This window comes from Gorilla gorilla, chromosome 2 (genome assembly GCF_029281585.2).
Source record: "Gorilla gorilla gorilla isolate KB3781 chromosome 2, NHGRI_mGorGor1-v2.1_pri, whole genome shotgun sequence".
NCBI lineage: Eukaryota > Metazoa > Chordata > Mammalia > Primates > Hominidae > Gorilla > Gorilla gorilla.
Window position 1 is genome coordinate 109,591,703 of NC_086017.1, and position 19,628 is coordinate 109,611,330.

Below are 19,628 nucleotides of genomic sequence, written 5' to 3' on the forward strand. Positions count from 1 at the left end.
GTGAGCCATGAACAAGGTTACCTGCTTAAGGGGAAGGTTGTGGCTGAAATCTAGATGCTGCTGAGATATTAGACATTAGGTGCCCACAGGCTGTGTGGAGGTAGAAGGGGGATGTGCTTCTCTTATTTGCACAAAGATGTGAGTTACTGAGGAGTATTACTGAACAGCAGCATGTTGGGTTTGAGAAGAGACCTAGTAGTAGAAAGAGTAGGATATCTGCCACTGAGGAAGCAGGGAACAGAAGGGTGCCTCACCCCAGGGCAGATGGGGACATGGTTTAGGATCCTAGTGACTAAAAAAAAAAAAAAAAAAAAAAAATTGGAAGTTTGGCTGCAGAGCTGCTAGGGTGACTACGAAAGAGAATGCAGACGTTGGAAAAGTGTGGTATAGTTTAAGCACCCAGCAGCAGGAACCCAGGTCCAGTGGATGAGATGACCAGGATCACTACTGGATCCACAGGAACCTGACCCAACTGTTAAGCTGCTAGTCGAGGGCTCCTCAGACTCTCTTTCCGTGGGTCAGAATCAGTCCCAGTGCCTGGGGTGGCTGGGCTTGCAGATGGGCATTAGGAAGCACCTGCTTCCAGACTGAAACGGAACTGGGGATGGAGGAGACAGGCAGGTGAGGTTTGTGTGTGCTCCGCATCTGGAATAGAGAACGCCAAGGGTCTTTCTTCCTTGGTGTTGCGTATTGACTGAGATACCCACCGGGTTTTTCTATTAGGTTGGTTTTAAATGACAAAAACCGCAATTACTTTTGCACTAACCTAATGCTTGATAAGTAGAACAATGTTTCTAGAATTATTGCTGAACATGCTTTTTTCTAGCTGGTTGGAAAAGCAAGCTCCCTTTGGTTTGAGAAAGCATTAGGGGAGTCTAAAAAAAAAACCTGACATTTTTTCAAGTGTTTCTCCTTAGAGTTTGTTTTTATAAACAATGCTAGCATGGTTGGGAGGAGCAGAACTGGGAACAGGGTTGGGAGTAACAGGCTTTTATTTCAGCTGAGTTTGAATCAAAAGTATTATAAGCTTTACCTCCATTTCATCAATTACTAGAATTGATATTGCTTAAGGAGCTTGCAGGATTGCTTAAGTTGGAGAAATGTTCAGTAATGTTTAGTCTGGTAGCAAAAGGAGGGGCCTGTGCTCACTTGTGAAAGCTCACATCTAGGGGGAGGTAGTATAACGCATGGCCTGTGGCCTGATAGAGGCAGTTTTGAGTCCTCGTTCTGCTACTTGTCAGCTCAACAAAGTTGTTGCTTCTCCCAGAGTTTTGGTTTCCTCCTCTACAAAATACGAATTGTAAGTCTACCACTTCTTTTGCAAGGTGGTTGTCAGGATGTCATGAGGTAATACACCAAAAGCAATTATCACATGCCTTGGCACAGGCTAAGCACTCATACATCTTAATGCTTCTAATCAGTTGTTATTCATTGAGCATTTACCACGTGCTAGGCATTTAGGGTAAAAAAAAAAAATACAAAGCGTCTAGTTATGGGATCTGTATCTGTTACAGTCTCTGTATTTCAGAAATTCTTCCATGGTTCTATTGTATGTCTTAGAGCAGTGATTCTCAAAATTTTAGTGTGCATAAGAATCAAATTGGTGGATGCTGTTTAAATGCACATTCCTGAGCCCCAGAGATTCAGATTAAGTAGAGGCTCAGGAGTGTGCATGTTAACAAGTCCCTACCTGGTGCAGACTCTTGAGCCTGCCCTAGAGTCACCTCCTTTCACCAATATCTGAATTTACCCTTCTAGACTTCAAGATACCAATGGAACACCATTAGGAATTTTCAGATTAGAATTATCTCTTTTAGATTTGCCTTGTGCTTTTTATCTTGAGAGACAGGATAACACCAGGAATGGAACTCTGAGAAAGAAATGATTGAACCATAAATCTATTTCTGTCTTCCTTAAACTGTGTAACCTCAGACAACTCAACCTTATAAACCTTCAGTTTTCCTCATTCATCAAGAAGACAACGCCTGCACACCCATCTAACAAGCTTATTTTGAGCCTTAAATGGAGGGATGGACATATAAAAGATTTTTTATGAACTTTAATGCTCCACACAAAATATGCTTTTACTATTAAAGCAAAGTGAAACATTTGTCAAGATTGAGTTTAATTTGGCATATATAGGTTACTTATACATTGGGTTAATATCTTAGTTGGAGAATATGTGAACATTTGTCCTCTGCCAGTGAGTCCTTCTCTCCCTTGCCATCCTCTACCCACATTTTTGTAAAGGATGTTTTAGGGACCCTGATTTTAGGAGCATCTGCAGCCACAAAGCTGGCATTGGTCCTGTTTAATGTCAAGATCTTGAAAACTCTTTTTTTTGGTAATCAAAGCTATATTAAAGGGCCTTATATCTTTTTAAAAGCAGATAACCTCTTAAATTCTGTTTTTTCTTTGAATGTTTTTGCTCAAAGCAAAATGCCCTTCCACTTATAGAATATAATTAGATAATTGGTTTATTTGTGGAAGCTTTTTCCTGTGAGCAAGCAGAGGAACCATGTTTATCACAAGGATATCCTGGCTGTCCCGTGTCCTTTGCAACTTGAATACTGAAGCTGTGAATCGTACATGAAATACGATAGTGCCTTAACTTCCTAAATGTTTTTCAGGTGGCGTATGCAGTAGCTGTTCAAGAGTGGGTTCGTTTTATTGTTTGAAAACAGAGCATTCTCTCACACTTCTTTGTTTTTAATTAGACCACATATTAGTGAATGAAAAACAACAAAACAATAACACAAGTCTCGCTTACCCATACCTCCGTGTTCTGTAGAATAATACATAAATTGCCCAAAGAGTATGTTTTGGAGAATACATAGGAATTTTGACTCGTAAATACTGACTTCTTTCCCTAGACCTTCATATACTGTCTTAGATGTAAATACATTAAAAAATTTTGCTGATACTGGTAAGTTTTATCCTTGTTGGATCTTTGCATAAATGTCATTTTTTTTTTTTTTTGTGAAAGGGAGTCTCACTCTGTCGCCCAGGCTGGAGTGCAGTGGCGTGATTTCGGCTCACTGCAACCTCTGCCTCTTGGGTTCAAGCAATTCTCTGCCTTAGCCTCCTGAATAGGTGGGATTGCAGGTGCCTGCCGTCACGCCTGGCTAATTTTTTTGCATTTTTAGTAGAGACGGTGTTACACCATCTTGGCCAGGTTGGTATTGAACTCCTGACCTCGTGATCCACCCGCCTCAGCCTCCCAAAGTGCTGGGATTACAGGCGTGAGCCACTGCGCCCAGCCAAATGAAGTTATTCTTAGTGGAGCCTTAAATGTTTAATTTGAGCATTTAATAAGATGTTCCTCACTATTTTGGCCCATGGTAAACTGCCTTCCAGGACCGTCTAATAACCCAAAGAGGTAGATGGTGTGTTCTCACTTGTAAACACGTGAGGACCCTCAGGTCAGAAGAGGTAGACTGATTTACCTTAGGGTCCGCACACCATATGTAGAGTTAGGCTGTGAATCTTGTCTTCTGATTTCCAACCAGTGTTGACTCTTCACAGGAATTATGTATACCTAATTAGAAGTATGTGTAAACTAAAGTTTGCTCATTAACTTGCTTATTTATTTGCTTTCTCCTGACATAGTTTTCATTTCTAACTAATTTAGAATAGTGGCATGTGGGGGTGGTGACTGCATTAATAGCAGCAAGAACCAACAGCTGACAGCAAGGGAGGAGTGAAAAGCAACTCAACCAGATAATCATGCCAGCTTAGGACTGCTTAGCAAATAGTCCCACACACCCATTAGCTGCAGAGGGTTTCAACTGTAAGAAAGCCCAGAACAATTATATTTGTTGAGCTGACCCCATATTATCAAGAAAAGTTTAAATTATGTTTAGTATATTCTACTTATGAAGGCAAAGGGAGTGGTTTATTTTAAGATTTCCATTTGAACATATTTACCATTAAAAAGAAGGCAATGCCATATTATTTGGAAATTTATTCAACCAGACTCCCAGGTTCTATACTGCATCGCCATGATTGAGGTTAATAGGCATGGATAGGAGTGAAAGGAATGGCACATGCAGTTGTTTAGACGAACTAGAAACTTGATAAGGGAGACAGAGAAGCAGTGTACCTGTTTAAAGTCACAGGCGTTGAAATAGGTCTATTATGGAACCATATGTTAAATTTGTCTTTTACATTTAATTACATAAAACGGTGGAAACTTTTCCTTTTTTCCTTTGAAGCAAAAGAGAAAACCAAACATGTTTTATAGGTTTTTAAAATATATTCTATAAAGGCTTTTTTTTGCATTTACATTTTAGAGAGGATTGTGTCAAGGTTTTTGTCTGTCTGCAAATGTGTAATGAACAATATTGTCAATTTAATACAAAACAAGCAAGTAGCTGAATATACCTGAACTATGATGTGGAAAAATCAAATAGGTGGATCTAAAAGTATATAAAAATTGAGGATGAGGGAAATGTTTTTTCAGTAGCTTTTTTCCTCAGTTAAAAATTAGAAAATGACTTGTAAAAATTATAATGTATAACATTTTAGCATCATTTCAAGCACTGAAGAAATGAAATATTCACAGTTTAAGGCATCTATTCACTTTCTACTGAGAGAGAAAATAGATAGGTTTTAATGTTTGTGAAAAAAGTTTTGGATATGGAATAGATGTGTAAAATTTTATTCTGGAGGAATTATTTCTTTCTTACCTACCATGAGAAAGTAGTAGGGGGAGGCCCCTACCTTTGAGACCGTGGAACTGTTTATTGGCCTAAACATACATTATGTTGTGCTTATTGATAAAAGGAGAGACGGAAAAAACTTTATCTTTCTGCACGTTTAGTGAGTATTTCCAAAATTACATGCACACATCATTTTTTTCTATAGTTCCTTTTGTATATTTTTTCCAATAATGCTTATATTTGAGCCATTGTGAAAATCCATTTGTATAACAACCTGGCCTTTGCTTGGGACTTCATTCCTTGTGTTTCAGGTGAGCCAGCCATGAGAGGGTATCTTGTGGCCATATTCCTGAGTGCTGTCTTCCTCTATTATGTACTGCATTGCATATTATGGGGAACGAATGTCTATTGGTAAGTTTCATTTTGTTATTTAAAAATAACTCTCAACCTAGTCTTTCACACAAATCCACAAATTATAGTAGAGGGTCCTATGAAAAAACACTTGTACCATTGTAACATTTTGAATATTTTCTTGCTTTCCATTGTAAATTGGGGTTTTACCATTCCAGTATCCTATAGATTGTAGCTCGAACAATTTAAAAGTTGACAAACAACACCTGCTTTCTATTGACTTCCCAGTGAAGCCATGGTGTTAACCATCTTTGGGTTATAACATTCTTTCTTTATGCTATAGATATCTCCTTGAGTTAATGGCGTAATTACTGGGCTCAGTGGTACTTAACTTTTGGAACCTAAAATGCTTGCTTAAGAGATTATTGATAAAATACAGATATTACATATGGTTTCCTTTGTTTAAATATATTTGGTGAACGATGATATATATATCTTCTGAAATAGCTTTGACTTGAAATACCACATATAAAACGTTGAAGAGGCACAGATAGCTTTACTGAAGAGAAAGCCTCTGTAATAGGGATTTTAACCTTCTCATTGTCAGTCCTTTGGCTAGGAAAAAAGTTTTGATGACCTTTAAATCCCAAATGGGTGGCAGTACACAATTATGCTAAAATAAATCACATAACTTCCTGTCTTAGACAAAGAGTCAGTATTTTTTGCCAGTGTTTCATAGTAGATCTTAGATCATGTTTCTAACTTGTGCTTACTCGATGAAAAAAAGCTGATGCTTCTGCATTTGGTTTCATTACTGGTTGATTGAAAAATAATTGTAATGCTTTTCATGGAAGGACGTTAGGCAAATGGCCACTGGAAAAAACCCAATGCCAGGTGGATAGTTTTGGCCCTAAAGTTTTAGGCTTTGGACCCAAATATCGGGCTAGAGAATTTTGAAGTCTGATTATGTACTAAATGAGGACTACATCAAGGGGATCTATCCCTATATCTTTGCCACATTCTCTGTCCTACCCTTAGTAGTAGAAGACAAAAATACAAGAGAAAGCAAAAAGCTTAGTAGATTGCTACTTTCCTACAAATCCTATTGTTGGTCACAGGGAAAATGATAAAGAAGGTGATGAAAAGGATCTAAATCAGCAGTCTTTTGTCATCAGGGTTGAAGTGACCATGTCACTCCTCAGCTAACACATTACTATAGTCACAGCAAGTACGTTGGGATATTAGCTCAGACAGTTGTTTGTGCAATGAACTTGCTTCCTTAAAAATGATTTAAGACATATAATTGTGGTTTTCTTTTAAAAAGTCATCCAAAGGTTGTCTTCACAATATCCTAAAACTGTTTTCTATGTTTTAATGACTTTAGAAATCAAATATCTTCATGTTATCCTCCAAATATAATTGAGATTTTTTGGTCTAGTGTGCTGGTCCACCATATTTATGTATCTTCCTTATGTATAAATCAAGGAGTCCTTGCCATTGTGGTATTCACAAAAGATGTTTTCCTGCGTAAGGAGTTTACTAGCCTCATAGTTCAGAAACCTAGCAATTCTAACTATGGGGATTTTGTACCCACAAAAATGGAAAATTGTGTCTGTCCATGAAGGGTTTAGGATATTTCCTTCATTTTGAATTCTGCTGATTATAGAAGAAAATTGATTAGTTTTTAAATATGAATTCTTCACATAATTGATGATCATTAATAAGTTTTTGTATTAAGCTGTTTTCCTCTTTCCCAGCTAAGTCTGGATCCTGCCATCCACCACCCCTTTCATTTATTTTCCTTGTTGTGCTCTGTCATGTTTCACAATACCCTTTTAAATTGTGGAGACAAGTACTCCATTCAGGAGCACACAAGGGCCTAACTTATGCCAAGAATAGAGAAGAGTTAGAAATGACTCTCAGTAGTGTGATTTGTAGAGTCCCCCGGATCCCAAGGCAAGGGTCTATGGGACCTGTTCAGGTCAGGTGTTTCTGTGGTGTTCGCTGCCAGTGTGCGTCAGCAGATGTGGCAGGAGGAGGTAAATAGCCACGTGCCCTTGGGGTGAGTTTCGGTTTCTCCAGCTTTCAGGGACTTCTAAAAAGTGAGCCTGGTTGCGGCTTCTACAGTGCAGTAATCCTGGCCCTTCTCTGAAGGTCCTTTGAATCATTGCTCTTGGAATCACTTCTGGGTTGCTCATCACCTCAGCTTTTCCACCCTCCCTTCCCTTACATCCATGAATCTCAGGTGTGTGTAGGGCTTGGAGAAGGTACTGGCAAACCTCAAGAGGTGCAGGGAGTATTTTTGTTTGCTGCCACAGAACCTCTCAGTGGTGGCATGAATGAGTTCCCAGGGCATTTGCTTCCCTTTGGGCAGGGTGCCCGGTTCTGGTTTCGGACTGACATTATTTTTGTCTCATAGGGTGGCACCTGTGGAAATGAAACGGAGAAATAAGATCCAGCCTTGTTTATCAAAGCCAGCTTTTGCCTCTCTGCTGAGGTAAAAATATACCAGAAAAACCTGTGGCATACAAAATATTCTAAATGTGCTTGTAATCATTTTCCACACTTGTTTATTTTTTTTAATGCAAATCTTAGCAGTATAAAGTGGACACCCCATATTTAAGGAAGAGCTTGAATATCCTGTCTCTTTTTGTGCTTTTAGTCAGAGCTCTGCATATATTTTAAGAAAAGGCATTGAGGAACTCAATCAAACCAGTATTCTTTTCACACAGGTGAGGCTAGAGAGGTCTATTTGTGTTTGATTATAAAAAAGCAAATTGTTCTTTAGGGTTTTATTTTTCCCCCTTGTCGCTCCCATGTTCTTTTCCACCCTTATTATTTTGTGGCTTCTCCTTCCTTGCCTCTAGGTTAAACTTTTTGAGTAGAAATTTTCCCTTTTATTTTTAGTGAACTACATAGAATGCAAATAATGATTAATCTACATAAAATGTCAATGATTGTTGATTGTGGCTCTTGGGCTTTGTAAAGAATTTACTCTTCTATTCACATATGTTCTTTTCCTCCATCACTTTGACTTTGACAGATTGCTGGTCAAAATGCTCTAGATAACGAGAAATAAAAATCTGTTCAAGGCATGTTTAATTGGGTAAAACAGGCACAATCTGTTCAGCATTTTTTCTATGAAGCATTAAAAATTCATTTTTTTCCTATTGTCTTTTATTACTGCACCTTGTTATTACTGGTTTTTAACTCTTTGGGGCTACAGATCCCTTTACAATCAATCAGCTCTCTGGAAAACTGCAAATACATAAGACTTTTTCGTATATGATTCCAAGTGTGCTATGGCTGCTTGTAGTCTTTCCAGGGGTGTGCGTCTAGTGAGGACCACTGCAAAACTGGAAGTGTTTTAAACTTTTTTGAACATGACTCAGGAAGAAATACATTTTACTTGGGATCTAGTGCAAACACATATTTATATAATAAGAAAAAAAAGAATTTTTACCTTTACTACTCCAGATGTACTGTGTTCTGTTCCATTCACTTTTTAAAAAGATGCCGATCGTGACTCACAAAATTGATTTTATGAGCCACATACGGGTTGCAGACCACAGGTTAAAATGCTACTCTAGAATTAAGGTACTCCATAACTTTAGTGAAAAAAGATATCCTTTCCTTTCTGAGAAAACCCAAAAGGGTTAAAGTATTTATGCAAGATTATTCAGCAAGTATGTAAGTCTACAGTGTAAGCGACAGGTAGATTTATGTTTATCATGTGGACAGTATTCTCTGAGGGCAGTCCCCTAGAGTATACTTGAGGCCACTTTCTCAGAAACAGAAAAGCCAGCAGCAATTTGGAGAAGCTCTTCTGGGAAACCTGGAGCTTTTATCTTCAGTGTTATAAAGAGAACATCTTTCCTTATAATTAGGCTTGGGTGTGGATTTCAGCTTTGTCATTTATGGGATAGTGACCCCAGACTTGTCATAGCTGATACAACTTCACATATATGGTACTTTTAAATTTAGAAATAGCTTAGCATCAGCACTTTTATAATATTACTTTGTTTTTTCCTATATATGGCTATTATTTTATCACTTGCTGTTCATTTGTTTTGAAGTTTTGTTTTTACTTCCTGAGTTGTAACATAATTTTCATCTTAGTAGCTGCAAAGTGTTTTCATTTCAGTTGTGTAGTTCCATTAAGTACCCCATTCTATGCAATATTTCAGCACGGTTTAAAGTTATTTTTAAAAATTAAAAAAAATTATACATTTTTGTATAGCCAGTATAACGATATGAATTATATGCTGTAGTTAGTTTTGATTTTAAAAGCTTGCAAATATAGTAGGTATTTGGCAAAATCATTCTTTATCCTTTCCTTCCAGGTTTCATCAGTTTCACCCTTTTCTGTGTGCAGCTGATTTTAGAAAGATTGCTTCCTTGTATGGCAGCGATAAGTTTGATTTGCCCTATGGGATGAGAACATCAGGTCAGTAGTATTATTCTTACCTGGTTCTGTTAAATTTGAGTGGTGTTTGATGAGAATGGCATGTTAATATAATTTTAAGGGCTTTTATTCTTTCTGCTTCCTAATGATTTCCAATGGATATGATTTGGGGATGGAATGAAATGAATTACATTTTAAAATATAAATTCTCACTCCTTTTGAGGCAGTATAGAACCAAAGGATAACAGGGGTAGATTTGTTGTTGTTGAGAAACTACTTTTTACATTTGCTCTGCCGCCATGTGATCCATGTAAGTTCTGGTGCCTTACTTTATATTCTAATTTAGAATTAGCAGGAAAACCTGAGGGTTAGTTTCCTTCCTAGCTTCCCATGGCTTCTTTTTACCTGTGAGTTTTATCTCATCAGCGATTCTTATCTCCTTAAGTAGTCTTTTAATTTAACCAGTGGATATTTTATTTTTGTTAAGTTTAGAGATAATTATTCCATCTTCTAATGATAAAACACTTTCCCTTCTGCTTGTTGATAAGTGATTGGCCCTATATAGCATTAAGTTCTAGATTTTTGAGGGATCATAAAAGCCCAAGGTGACAAGCCTTCAACATTGTGAGTCAGATTTTGCTTATTCAACTGGTCCTGTGAGGGCGGGGGTTGTATTTTTTGTTTTATTTTTTATTTTAAAACTATTTTGCAGAGAATTTGAGAATTTAATTGGGTTAAACTTACTATTTCTATTCTAACATCAATTTCAGAATCATGTGCTATTTTAAAATTATATGATTGTTTTTCAGATTAAATGTGTTGTTTTTTGGGGAGGTTTTGGAAAGTGTCTTTAGAGCATTTACAATTTTGAATGGGCCTGCTGAAGTAGTGCTGGCTAATTGCAGTTGTATCATTAATTTTTCACAGAATAAATCAATGTGGCCATGCTGGTTGGAAATGGGTTTGTGTGGGAGGGAGTAAGGTGGTTTACTAAGTACTAAAAAGACATGATTATCCTTTTATTCATAACACTCCATTTGTTTTCTAGCGGAATATTTTCGACTTGCTCTTTCAAAACTGCAGAGTTGTGATCTCTTTGATGAGTTTGACAAGTGAGTTTATTTCCTTGCTTCTAGTCTGGCTTTTAGCATCAGCTAAGCTGGTTCAAAATATGTACCCCAAGAAATGTAAGGTGTATTTACTCAGGAAAATTTCATAGCGTTTGTGCATAACCAAAATTTCTAGTAGTAATTTGACACTTAAATACCTATAAAATTAATTTAGATGCTGCATAACTGGTTGGCTCAAAAGTTTGCAGAATCTTGATGATGATCAACACTGGTCCCAAATCAGGACATTTTTAACCTACATTCATTTTTTTCTAAATTGTTCCTACTTAAGAATTAGTTCACCCCCTGCTAATCAGCTCATGGCTTCCCTTTCTAGGCTGTTTCCCATACTTTTCCATGCATCCTCCAAACTACTGATGAGATTCTTTCTGTTTCACTTGTTAAGGAGATTATTAGATTTTGGAAGCAGCTCTCTTCTTTTTTAATCAGAATTACATTTGAAGGACAAATATACTTGCTTTGATGTTTTCTGACTACAAAAGTAATTTAGTTTTTAGACAATTTGTCATTAAATAACCCCATATAAATTGAATTGCCAAAAATAGACTTCTTCATGTTGGGCTTATTTTACAGAGGTAGGTTTATTTCACAAAGTTTCAAGCCACACTTTAGAATTTGGCCAGGGTGCCAGTGTGATAATATGGGTAGTCTACAGATGTAAGACCTCCATTAAAAAGGAAAATGGCAGAAATTACCCTCTTGCCCAAGAGAATAGGAGTGCTATTTTTTGGGTGCAGAGAGTGGGGGTAGTGGATAGAGGTCTGAAAGTGTAGATAGAGTTTGCCATAAGAGCAGCATTAGATTTTGTCCAGGTTTATCTCATTTTTCTCTGTTGGAGACCAAGATGCTTGACGTGAAGTGTGTATTTGTGTAATGTGTATTGGTTCATTTCAGTTTTTTATAACTTCAAACTATGCCATCAACCTAATCAATTTTAATTTTGATTGCATATCAACAGCAACCATAAATTTTTTCAACCCCCAAATTTATGTAGCTCTGATTTGTAGAATATTGTTTTTTGCAGACCTTTCACATATGTGCTTTATGTTTATTCTAATTCTGTAAGTTTCTGGAGAAACTGAGGCTAGGCACACAGTTTGTTACACTTGGTAAATGCCAGACCCAGGATGTGAACCTAGATAGTTCAACTCCAGTGCCTGGATGTCTGAGTTAAGAGTAATAAAGGTGGCCGGGTGCTGTGGCTGATGCCTGCAATCCCCCAGCACTTTGGGAAGCTGAGGCGGGCAGATCGTGAGGTTGGAGTTCGAGACCAGCCTGGCCAACATAGTGAAACCCAGTCTCTACTAAAAATACAAAAATTAGCCGGGCATGGTGGCGCATGCCTGTAGTCCCAGCTACTTGGGAGGCTGAGGCAGGAGAATTGCTTGAACCAGGGAGGCGGAGGTTGCAGTGAGCCGAGATCCACCACTGTACTCCAGCTTGGGCGACAGAGCAAGACTTCATCTCAAAAAAAAAAAAGATAATTGTGAGTCCTTGCAGCAATTATCTGCAAATATTTGTAAAGATGCTTGACTATACATGCAAGCTACTGTCAGGATTCTAGAGGATATATGACTAGAAGTTTTGTTCTTGCCTAGTTTTTATCTACGAACTAGACTGCTTTATTTAGTTGCTTTCATAACCCCTTGTCCCACAGATGTTCATCTGTTTGTGTATGCCTCCATCAGGCTAATTTTTCTCTTCTTGCTGACTTGGTCTTGCTGATTCCTGCCCCTTTCCTCCTGTCACCAGAATCTCCCCACTCCCCACCATCATGCTAAGTTCATTTCTTAGCATTACCTTTGTTGGGAGAGAAGTAGAGTATAGCTGGTGAGGAGGGATTGAAAATCATGCTGACTGCAGGAGTCCTTTAGTCTGAAGTTGCCAAGAGTCTGAAGTGAAGTAAATGTATAGTCAGAGACTCTAGATAAAGAGTGAATGGCAAATAACCCTGTAGGATCCCCACAGAGGGAGCACAATGACACATGTTTTGTAATATCACAGATGTTCAGTTAGCATTGCTGAGTTGTGTGTTCGACCTGGGCAAACCTTAGAGTATTTCGAAAATAGATAAGAATATATTTATGACACTATTATCTTCTATTTGCATAGCACTTTTCAGAGGGGTTCACATGTAGTATTAAATTTTGCCTATATTTTAAGTGAGTCATTCTACCTTTATCATGTGCCCAGTGTACAACACATAGAAAAAAACAAACCAGGCTGTGCCTGAGCAATACATTTTTAGTAAACTCCAGAAAGGCAGAATGGACTGAATTGTCTGAATGCTGCCTCTGAGTCAACTTAGTTCCTCAAGTGACCTTATGTAGTTCTCATTGCTCTTCTCAGCCTGGGAATAAAGCTCTAGAAGAAAGATGTCTGAGAACAGTCTTTCTTTCTCAGGCAGAGAATTTAGACTGCCTTTGGCAGGAGAGTCCTCCCTGAGCCCCTGGCTTGTGGATTTGTGAGCTGGGCCCACACGTCCAAGGAGGAAGGTATTGATATTTAGGCTGGCTTGTCCTTCATCATGGGTCTGTAGGTCAGAGAGGAGGAGCTGAGGTAGAAGGGATTACTTTCAAGTTACTTTCCTCCTTTTTCTGCTTTCTTTACTGATATTTATATAATTGCTGGCCTTGCTCTCTGCTCATTTTTTCCTACCTGTGCTCTAGAAGGTGCTTGACGTAGTTTGAGTTGTAACAGCTAAGCACATTATTTTCCTTGCTTTTTATTCTCCTTCCATCCTCTTTGTCCCTTCTAGAAAGGGTCAGATGTTGTTGGTGCTATTGTTTCAAATCTGAATCCTTTAAGATTCTACCAGATATAAGTTGTAGTTTTGTCAGCTATCTCGTCCAGCATGTATGATGCCCTCAGTTGGGATAGATTCCACTGTGAATGGGAAAACTCAAAATATCAGTTGTGATTGTAAGAAGGAAGTTCTCCTTTTGTCTAGTTTTCATGTAAATGAACTCTGCAGGTAAACTTGCCAGGGCTGGTTCTGTGAGCGTCAGGGACCAAGGCTGCTTCTCTATCTTGACGCCACCATTCCTAAATATACAACTTGTTCCTTCTGGTCTGGTATGATGGCTGGAGTTCCACCGATCATGCCTACCTCCCTGCCAGCCAGGAGGAGGAAAGGGCGAAGGGCATACCCCAACCCTTTAAGACATGCCTTCTTCTTTAAGGACATCTCCCAGAAATCGTGTATAACACTTCCTTACCTCCAATGATGTGCTGGAACCAGTTGGTACAAACTTGTGAGAGCTGTATCTCTTTGTATTCAGCTCCATATTTAGTGCCATCAAGGTGAAAGCTTGAAATGGCGAAGGTGAGAGTATTCGTACCATGGGAATTGGCAAACGTTACAAATCAGGGCTTTGCCCATTCATACTCCTCCCCCTCCCCCAGAACTGATTGTTAAACATTGACTAGCAACCACTGTTTCCATCCCATTGGATAGGACTCCATCACAAGGCCACCCCTAGCTGGAATGTGGACCGGAGAATGTAGTTTGTATTCCAGGTGACTGTGTGCTCACCTTTAAAAGCAAACGTGATTTTAACAGATGAAGGAAACAAGATTATTGGGGAACAAATAGCTGTCTTTACCAATATTCTGCATCATTTCCCTGGTCCCCATCTGTTTTTATGCCTGGTCACTGTCAGGATTCTGAAGTCAAATATCTGACTCTGCTGTCTAACAACTGAGTTCAGTGCATCTTTTTTATCTGCTGCTGCTACTGATTTCTCATGGACACAGGTTCTTCTCTTTATTCTCCAAAGCACAGCCAACATAAGGTGACTAAGTTTAACAAACTTCACTGAAGACTGAGGATTTTTTTAAGTGAATTGCATCACAGAAAAGGAATACTAAAAATATGGCCATATTCCAAGGCCCTAATCCTTCCTGGCTGTCCATGTAGCTCCTTAGCACCAGTCTGCCCCCTAGTCCTAAGGATTATTGCTTTCTCCTCAGTGGAAGTACATCCTCACACAGCTAGAAACAGCAGCAACCCTAAATTATCAAATCTCAGCTCCCACTTAAAATGCACAGACAAGCTCCCCATCCCCAACCACCAACATTCCTTCTGAAAGCATGCCAAATTTTATGAAGAATGCTTTAGTCCTGCAGCACAGGTGGTTATATAGTAACTAGACATAAATATCTTACCTAACTAAAGCACCTGTGTCAAGTCAGTTGCCTGCTAAATGGACAAGGATTTGTAAAAGCTGCCTGGTTGCTCTCTCAAGCAGCATCCATTATGTCAGCATCAGCAAAGCTGAGTTAGATTGACTACCAGCCAGGCCAGGAGCATGTCTTTAGAAAACTTAAAAAAGAATTAGACATTAGTGGTGTATTTATTAAAAAAGAGTCCTAACTCTAAACGGAATATCAATATCTGCCTCCCTACTTTAGACATTCTGCTGTTTTGCAGAGTTTCTTTACATTGCAGGATTTTTAGCAAGGAGAGCTTGAGGATGAGGGGAAGTTGCAATTCTACATCAACAGAGTGAATCATTTGTGGTGAATATGCAGAAGCAGCCCCTGCCTGCTTTCTAGCATCGGCTGTGGTCAGATGTTGGGTAAAGGTATAGAAGTCTCAGTACTTTTGCCAAAGGAAATGGTCTCTTCCATCAGAGAGTAACATACAAGACCTAAGTGATTCCCTTACTTCACAAAAGAGCAAACCGAGATCAGAGAGGTCAGATTACTACACCAGGGTCCTAAGAGGTGCTAAGCGGAGGAGCCAGAACTAGCAACCAGGTCTCCAACTACAGTTCCTTGTGTAGTTTGAGGATCTTCTGGCTGCAAGTAATAGTCTTCACTAGGAGTGATTTAAACTAAGTGGACATTTATTATCTCCTGTATTGCATAGACATGTGGATTCAGGTCTGCATATTTGTGGTTCCAGCTTGCAGTGTGGGGCTGCTTATGGCTGTACAGACTGTGGATTGCACAACTCCAGGGAGTACCGATTCATTCATATAGTTATCTGAATGGTGCTCCCTGACATTGGACTGTGTACAACTTGCACATATGTTTGGAGTGGCCCTGGTTGGGGGATTGAGTTAGTGGCTCAGTGATGTCAAGGCTCTAGGGTAGTTTTTCTGTGGCTGTCTTTTTCTTTGATGTGTAGCTGCTCTAACTTTTTGTTATCACATGTCAATGTCTAAGCAGAAAGGAATAAGTGAGTAATGAATATCCTGTTCACATGATTCTTTTGGCAGCAGCAAAATCTCTTCCAAAAGCATCTAATAGACTTCCCTAATATCTTATTGCCCAGGGATGGGTCACATGGCTATGTCTAGATGAAACATTGGCAGAGGCAATGAGCTCACTATTATAGGCTTAGGAAAGCAGGGATCTGCTAGCAAGGCACATGGGGTAATGGGTGTTGGGAATGTGAGTGGTATGATTTGCCATAGATTGTTACACTGAAGGTAGAGTCATGTATTTTAATGTACATGATGGTATTGAAGGGAAAATGCATGTCAAAAAGCATTTGTAAAATAAAACACATCATAGATCATTTGAAATGGGCAACTCAAGTTTGCTTGCTCTATATTGATTGTGTTTAATGTTTCCCTCTGCATAAGGTAATGACTCTTCCAGCTTTTGCCTGACTTTATGAGAAACACAGCTTTCACCTGGGGGAAGTGTAATCTCTTACTACCACTGCTTTAGCAGCTTTCCAGGTTTCCATTAACAGGTTCCAAAACAATTATTTTGTTCCAAAACAATTATTTTGTTTTCTGGGTAAGCAGTTTAGAGCATACACATTTTCCTACGTGTTTCCAGGGTGGTTGGAGGAATAAAAGGTAATTCCTCCTCCAAACACAAAGTAGGGAAATAACCTCCATATACTTAATGTAACAACCAAACTGAATTCTAAAATGCACAGCCTGTGAATCAGGAAGTGTTGTAGATGGGAGGATACAGAGATATAAATGATACTATTCTTTCCTCTAGGGACTCACAATTTACTGCAGCTATTTCTACATGAAAGTTATGTTAATTAAATATGTGAAGTTTTACAGTCACCCAAAGGACACTGAAAGTCATTGTTCCACACATAAAAAGGCAGAGGAAGCCAGAATCACAAGCCAAATGGGTGAAGTCAAGGAGAGAATGAATCAGTCCTTTCAGAGTATGGGGTACTTGCTAGAGAGTGAGGGAAGCAATGAATAATGAGGAGTGTGATTCAGACAGCTTATCTGTACCATTCCTTACTTCCCAGAGCCATGGTGGTACTATGAATACTAGCTGTAGATAAAGTGTTATTGCCAAAGAGTAGTCCTAGGGATGCCCTCAAAAGAGTTTCTATGTGATTCTCAGAAAAATGCGTAAATCTTTGCAATATCGTTTACCAGGAGGAAAAGTGGACTTTCATTGATAAGGTTTCCTTTCAAAAGCATTGGCGTGATTTCCTATAGTAAAGGCCCTTCTCTCTTTCTGTTTGTCCCCTGTAAGCTGACAGGAAAAAAAAGTAGAAAATGAAACTCCTAAAAATATGGTGACGTAGAGCTGCAAAGAATCTTTGGAATGGGCGTTCTAAATGAGGCAATGTCTATGTTATTTCTTCCTGTTTTTTAAAAGTCTTTGAATTGCTGGGACCATAAGTAGGAGAGGCTGAGTATGAGGAATTGCCCTGCAGAAGAGATCTGCCTGAAACCCTAGACCCCTCTTTTTTCTTGGCTTGTAGGATATGTGGGAGGAGGTCCAGGACCTTGAGTCTGAGTGATGACCAGTGATAATGGCACATGTATATGACAGATGGTAGCTACTCTTACCATGATACTCTTTGGGCCACGCGTTATCTAGGGCTTGATGACCATCTGTAACTCAGTGTGATAGAGTGGAAACTTCTGTGAACACTAAGGTCTAAGCTATCAGTTCATTGTTGAGCAATGTTATATAACTGACCACGTCTAAGACTGAGCTCAGTCAATCCCATTACTGGGTATATACCCAAAAGATTATAAATCATTATACTATATAGACATTATACTATATAGACTTTATACTATATGCACGTGTATGTTTATTGCAGCACTGTTCACAATAGCAAAGACTTGGAACCAACCCAAATGCCCATCAATGATAGATTGAATAAAGAAAATGTGACACATAGACACCATGGAATACTATGCAGCCATAAAAAAGAATGAGTTCATGTCCTTTGCAGGGACATGGATGAAGCTGGAAACTATCATTGTCAGCAAACTAACACAGGAACAGAAAACCAAACACCACATGTTCTCATTCATAAGTGGGAGGTGAACAATGAGAACATGTGGACACAGGAAGGGGAACATCACACACTGGGGCCTGTCACGGGGTTGGGGGCTAGGGGAGGGATAGCATTAGGAGAAATACCTAATGTAGATGATGTGTTGATGGGTGCAGCAAACCACCATGGCACTTGTATACTTATGTAACAAACCTGCACGTTCTGCACATGTATCCCAGAACTTAAAGTATAAAAAAAAAAAAAAAAAATAGACTGAGCTGAGTAACCTTTCTGGGGTCAACTTCAGATATTTGGCTTGTTGTTCAGGAGTCTTTTGTAGAGGATAGGGGCCCTGGTGGTATGCTGGTGGCTTGTTGGCCTTTGCCCCTGCATGTTCCTTGTAGGTGGAATCAGGTAGCCCAGTGTCAGACTGGGAACTCCAGGCCAGGATGGATGCAGGAGCCCCTGAGGCACCTGGGCTCAGGGCGAGGCAGCCCCTTCTCTTGACAGAGGATTGGCCTACAGCCTTCATTGAATGGAGAGGATTAGACTAGATACCATCTGTAGATATTCCCCCTCTACCCCTATGCAGGTTATCTCATGGGAACAGCTGTTATTTCAATCCTGTCTGTTCTTAGCCATGCCTTCCCCAGTGCCCAGCCTTGCTTAACATTCCTAGTGGAGATGGAGCCAGCTTTAGGAGGTGTAGCCTCTGATCTGAATTAAACTGACCCTGAGGTTATGGAAAGGGCAAGCAAGCTGTGAGTGTGAGAATCGCTCCCTGCTATAGCATATTCATGGGATGATTTGGGGAGGATAATGGCAATAATACCCTGAGAGGAAAGGGTTTTGAATATTCAGCAGCTCCCATCTCAGCCATACTACATGGCCCCACAGCAGAGAGCCTTTGATAAAGTTGGCTTTCTAGAATAGGGATTGAAGTCAAACTTGCTTGTAAAAGCATCTAGAGTTATGTTACTTTCTTATTTAGAAACAGAGAGACCAGGACCATGAGGCTTCCGCCTGCTGGACAGCAAGGACTTCCAGTAGCTTCTCAGCTGTTTTCCCGGTCACTTTCAGAAGCAAGGCTGCTATAGCTAATTGATGTATGAAAGATGTAATTACAGCCATTGATAGGGAAAATATCAGCAATATGATGCACTTGGAAGCTCAGAAAAAAGTCAAAAGGCTGTACCATGACTCTCACAATAGCCAGATCTGAATATAAAATCTAGTTTCTTCTGGTGATGGAGAAAAGGAAGTGTCATCCATACAAGATGAATTTACACTCTGAACCCCAGGAGGTCCCGCATGTAGGAAGTGCCTGCAATCCAAGTACCATGCTCTTTACTGCCTCTCCTGCTTCCAGCACTGTCCCTGGGGTCATCCAAACCAGTACAGTAACCCAGCTGGCCTCTCTTCTTCTGAAAACATCTCCAACTTCAACAATACTTTGAGATACCATATTGCTGGTATTTCAAAAACTGCTGCCAGCAGGGAGGAGGCCAATGGCTTGCCCATAGATCATGTTCAGCCTCCAAGTGGTCTCATAATCAACAAAGAATCTGAAGTTTACAAGATGCTTCAGGAGAAACAGGAGTTGAATGAACCCCTCAAACAGTCTACCTCTTTCCTGATTTTGCAGGAAATCCTGGAGTCTGAGATAAAAGGGGATCTCAACAACCCTCAGGATTCAGAAGTGTTAAAACTCCTGACCCTAAGTGGCTGCATCAATTGGAAATGCTCAGAAGGTGCCCATGTGTGACAAATGCGGTCCTGGCATTGTAGGCATGTTTGTAAAGCTGCGGGGACCATCATCCCCTCCCTGAATGTTATGTGTGCATTGATTGTGA

At 39.5% G+C, this 19,628-nt stretch overlaps 1 protein-coding gene across 11 annotated transcripts in view; it reads left to right on the forward strand.

Annotated features, from left to right (window-relative positions):
* Positions 1 to 19,628, forward strand: part of ST3GAL6 (ST3 beta-galactoside alpha-2,3-sialyltransferase 6) — a 60,791-nt gene that overhangs the window by 28,757 nt on the left and 12,406 nt on the right. For 9 of the 11 annotated variants that reach the window (XM_055381751.2, XM_031009141.3, XM_055381754.2 and 6 more), the window contains exons 2-5: positions 4,973 to 5,072; positions 7,432 to 7,509; positions 9,356 to 9,459; positions 10,466 to 10,529. In XM_055381751.2, coding sequence (XP_055237726.2) covers positions 4,973 to 5,072; positions 7,432 to 7,509; positions 9,356 to 9,459; positions 10,466 to 10,529 — 346 coding nt within the window. Of the gene's footprint in view, positions 1 to 4,972; positions 5,073 to 7,431; positions 7,510 to 9,355; positions 9,460 to 10,465; positions 10,530 to 19,440; positions 19,527 to 19,628 lie in introns of those variants that run through there. The other 2 variants (XM_055381755.2, XM_019024007.3) reach the window with 2 other exon arrangements.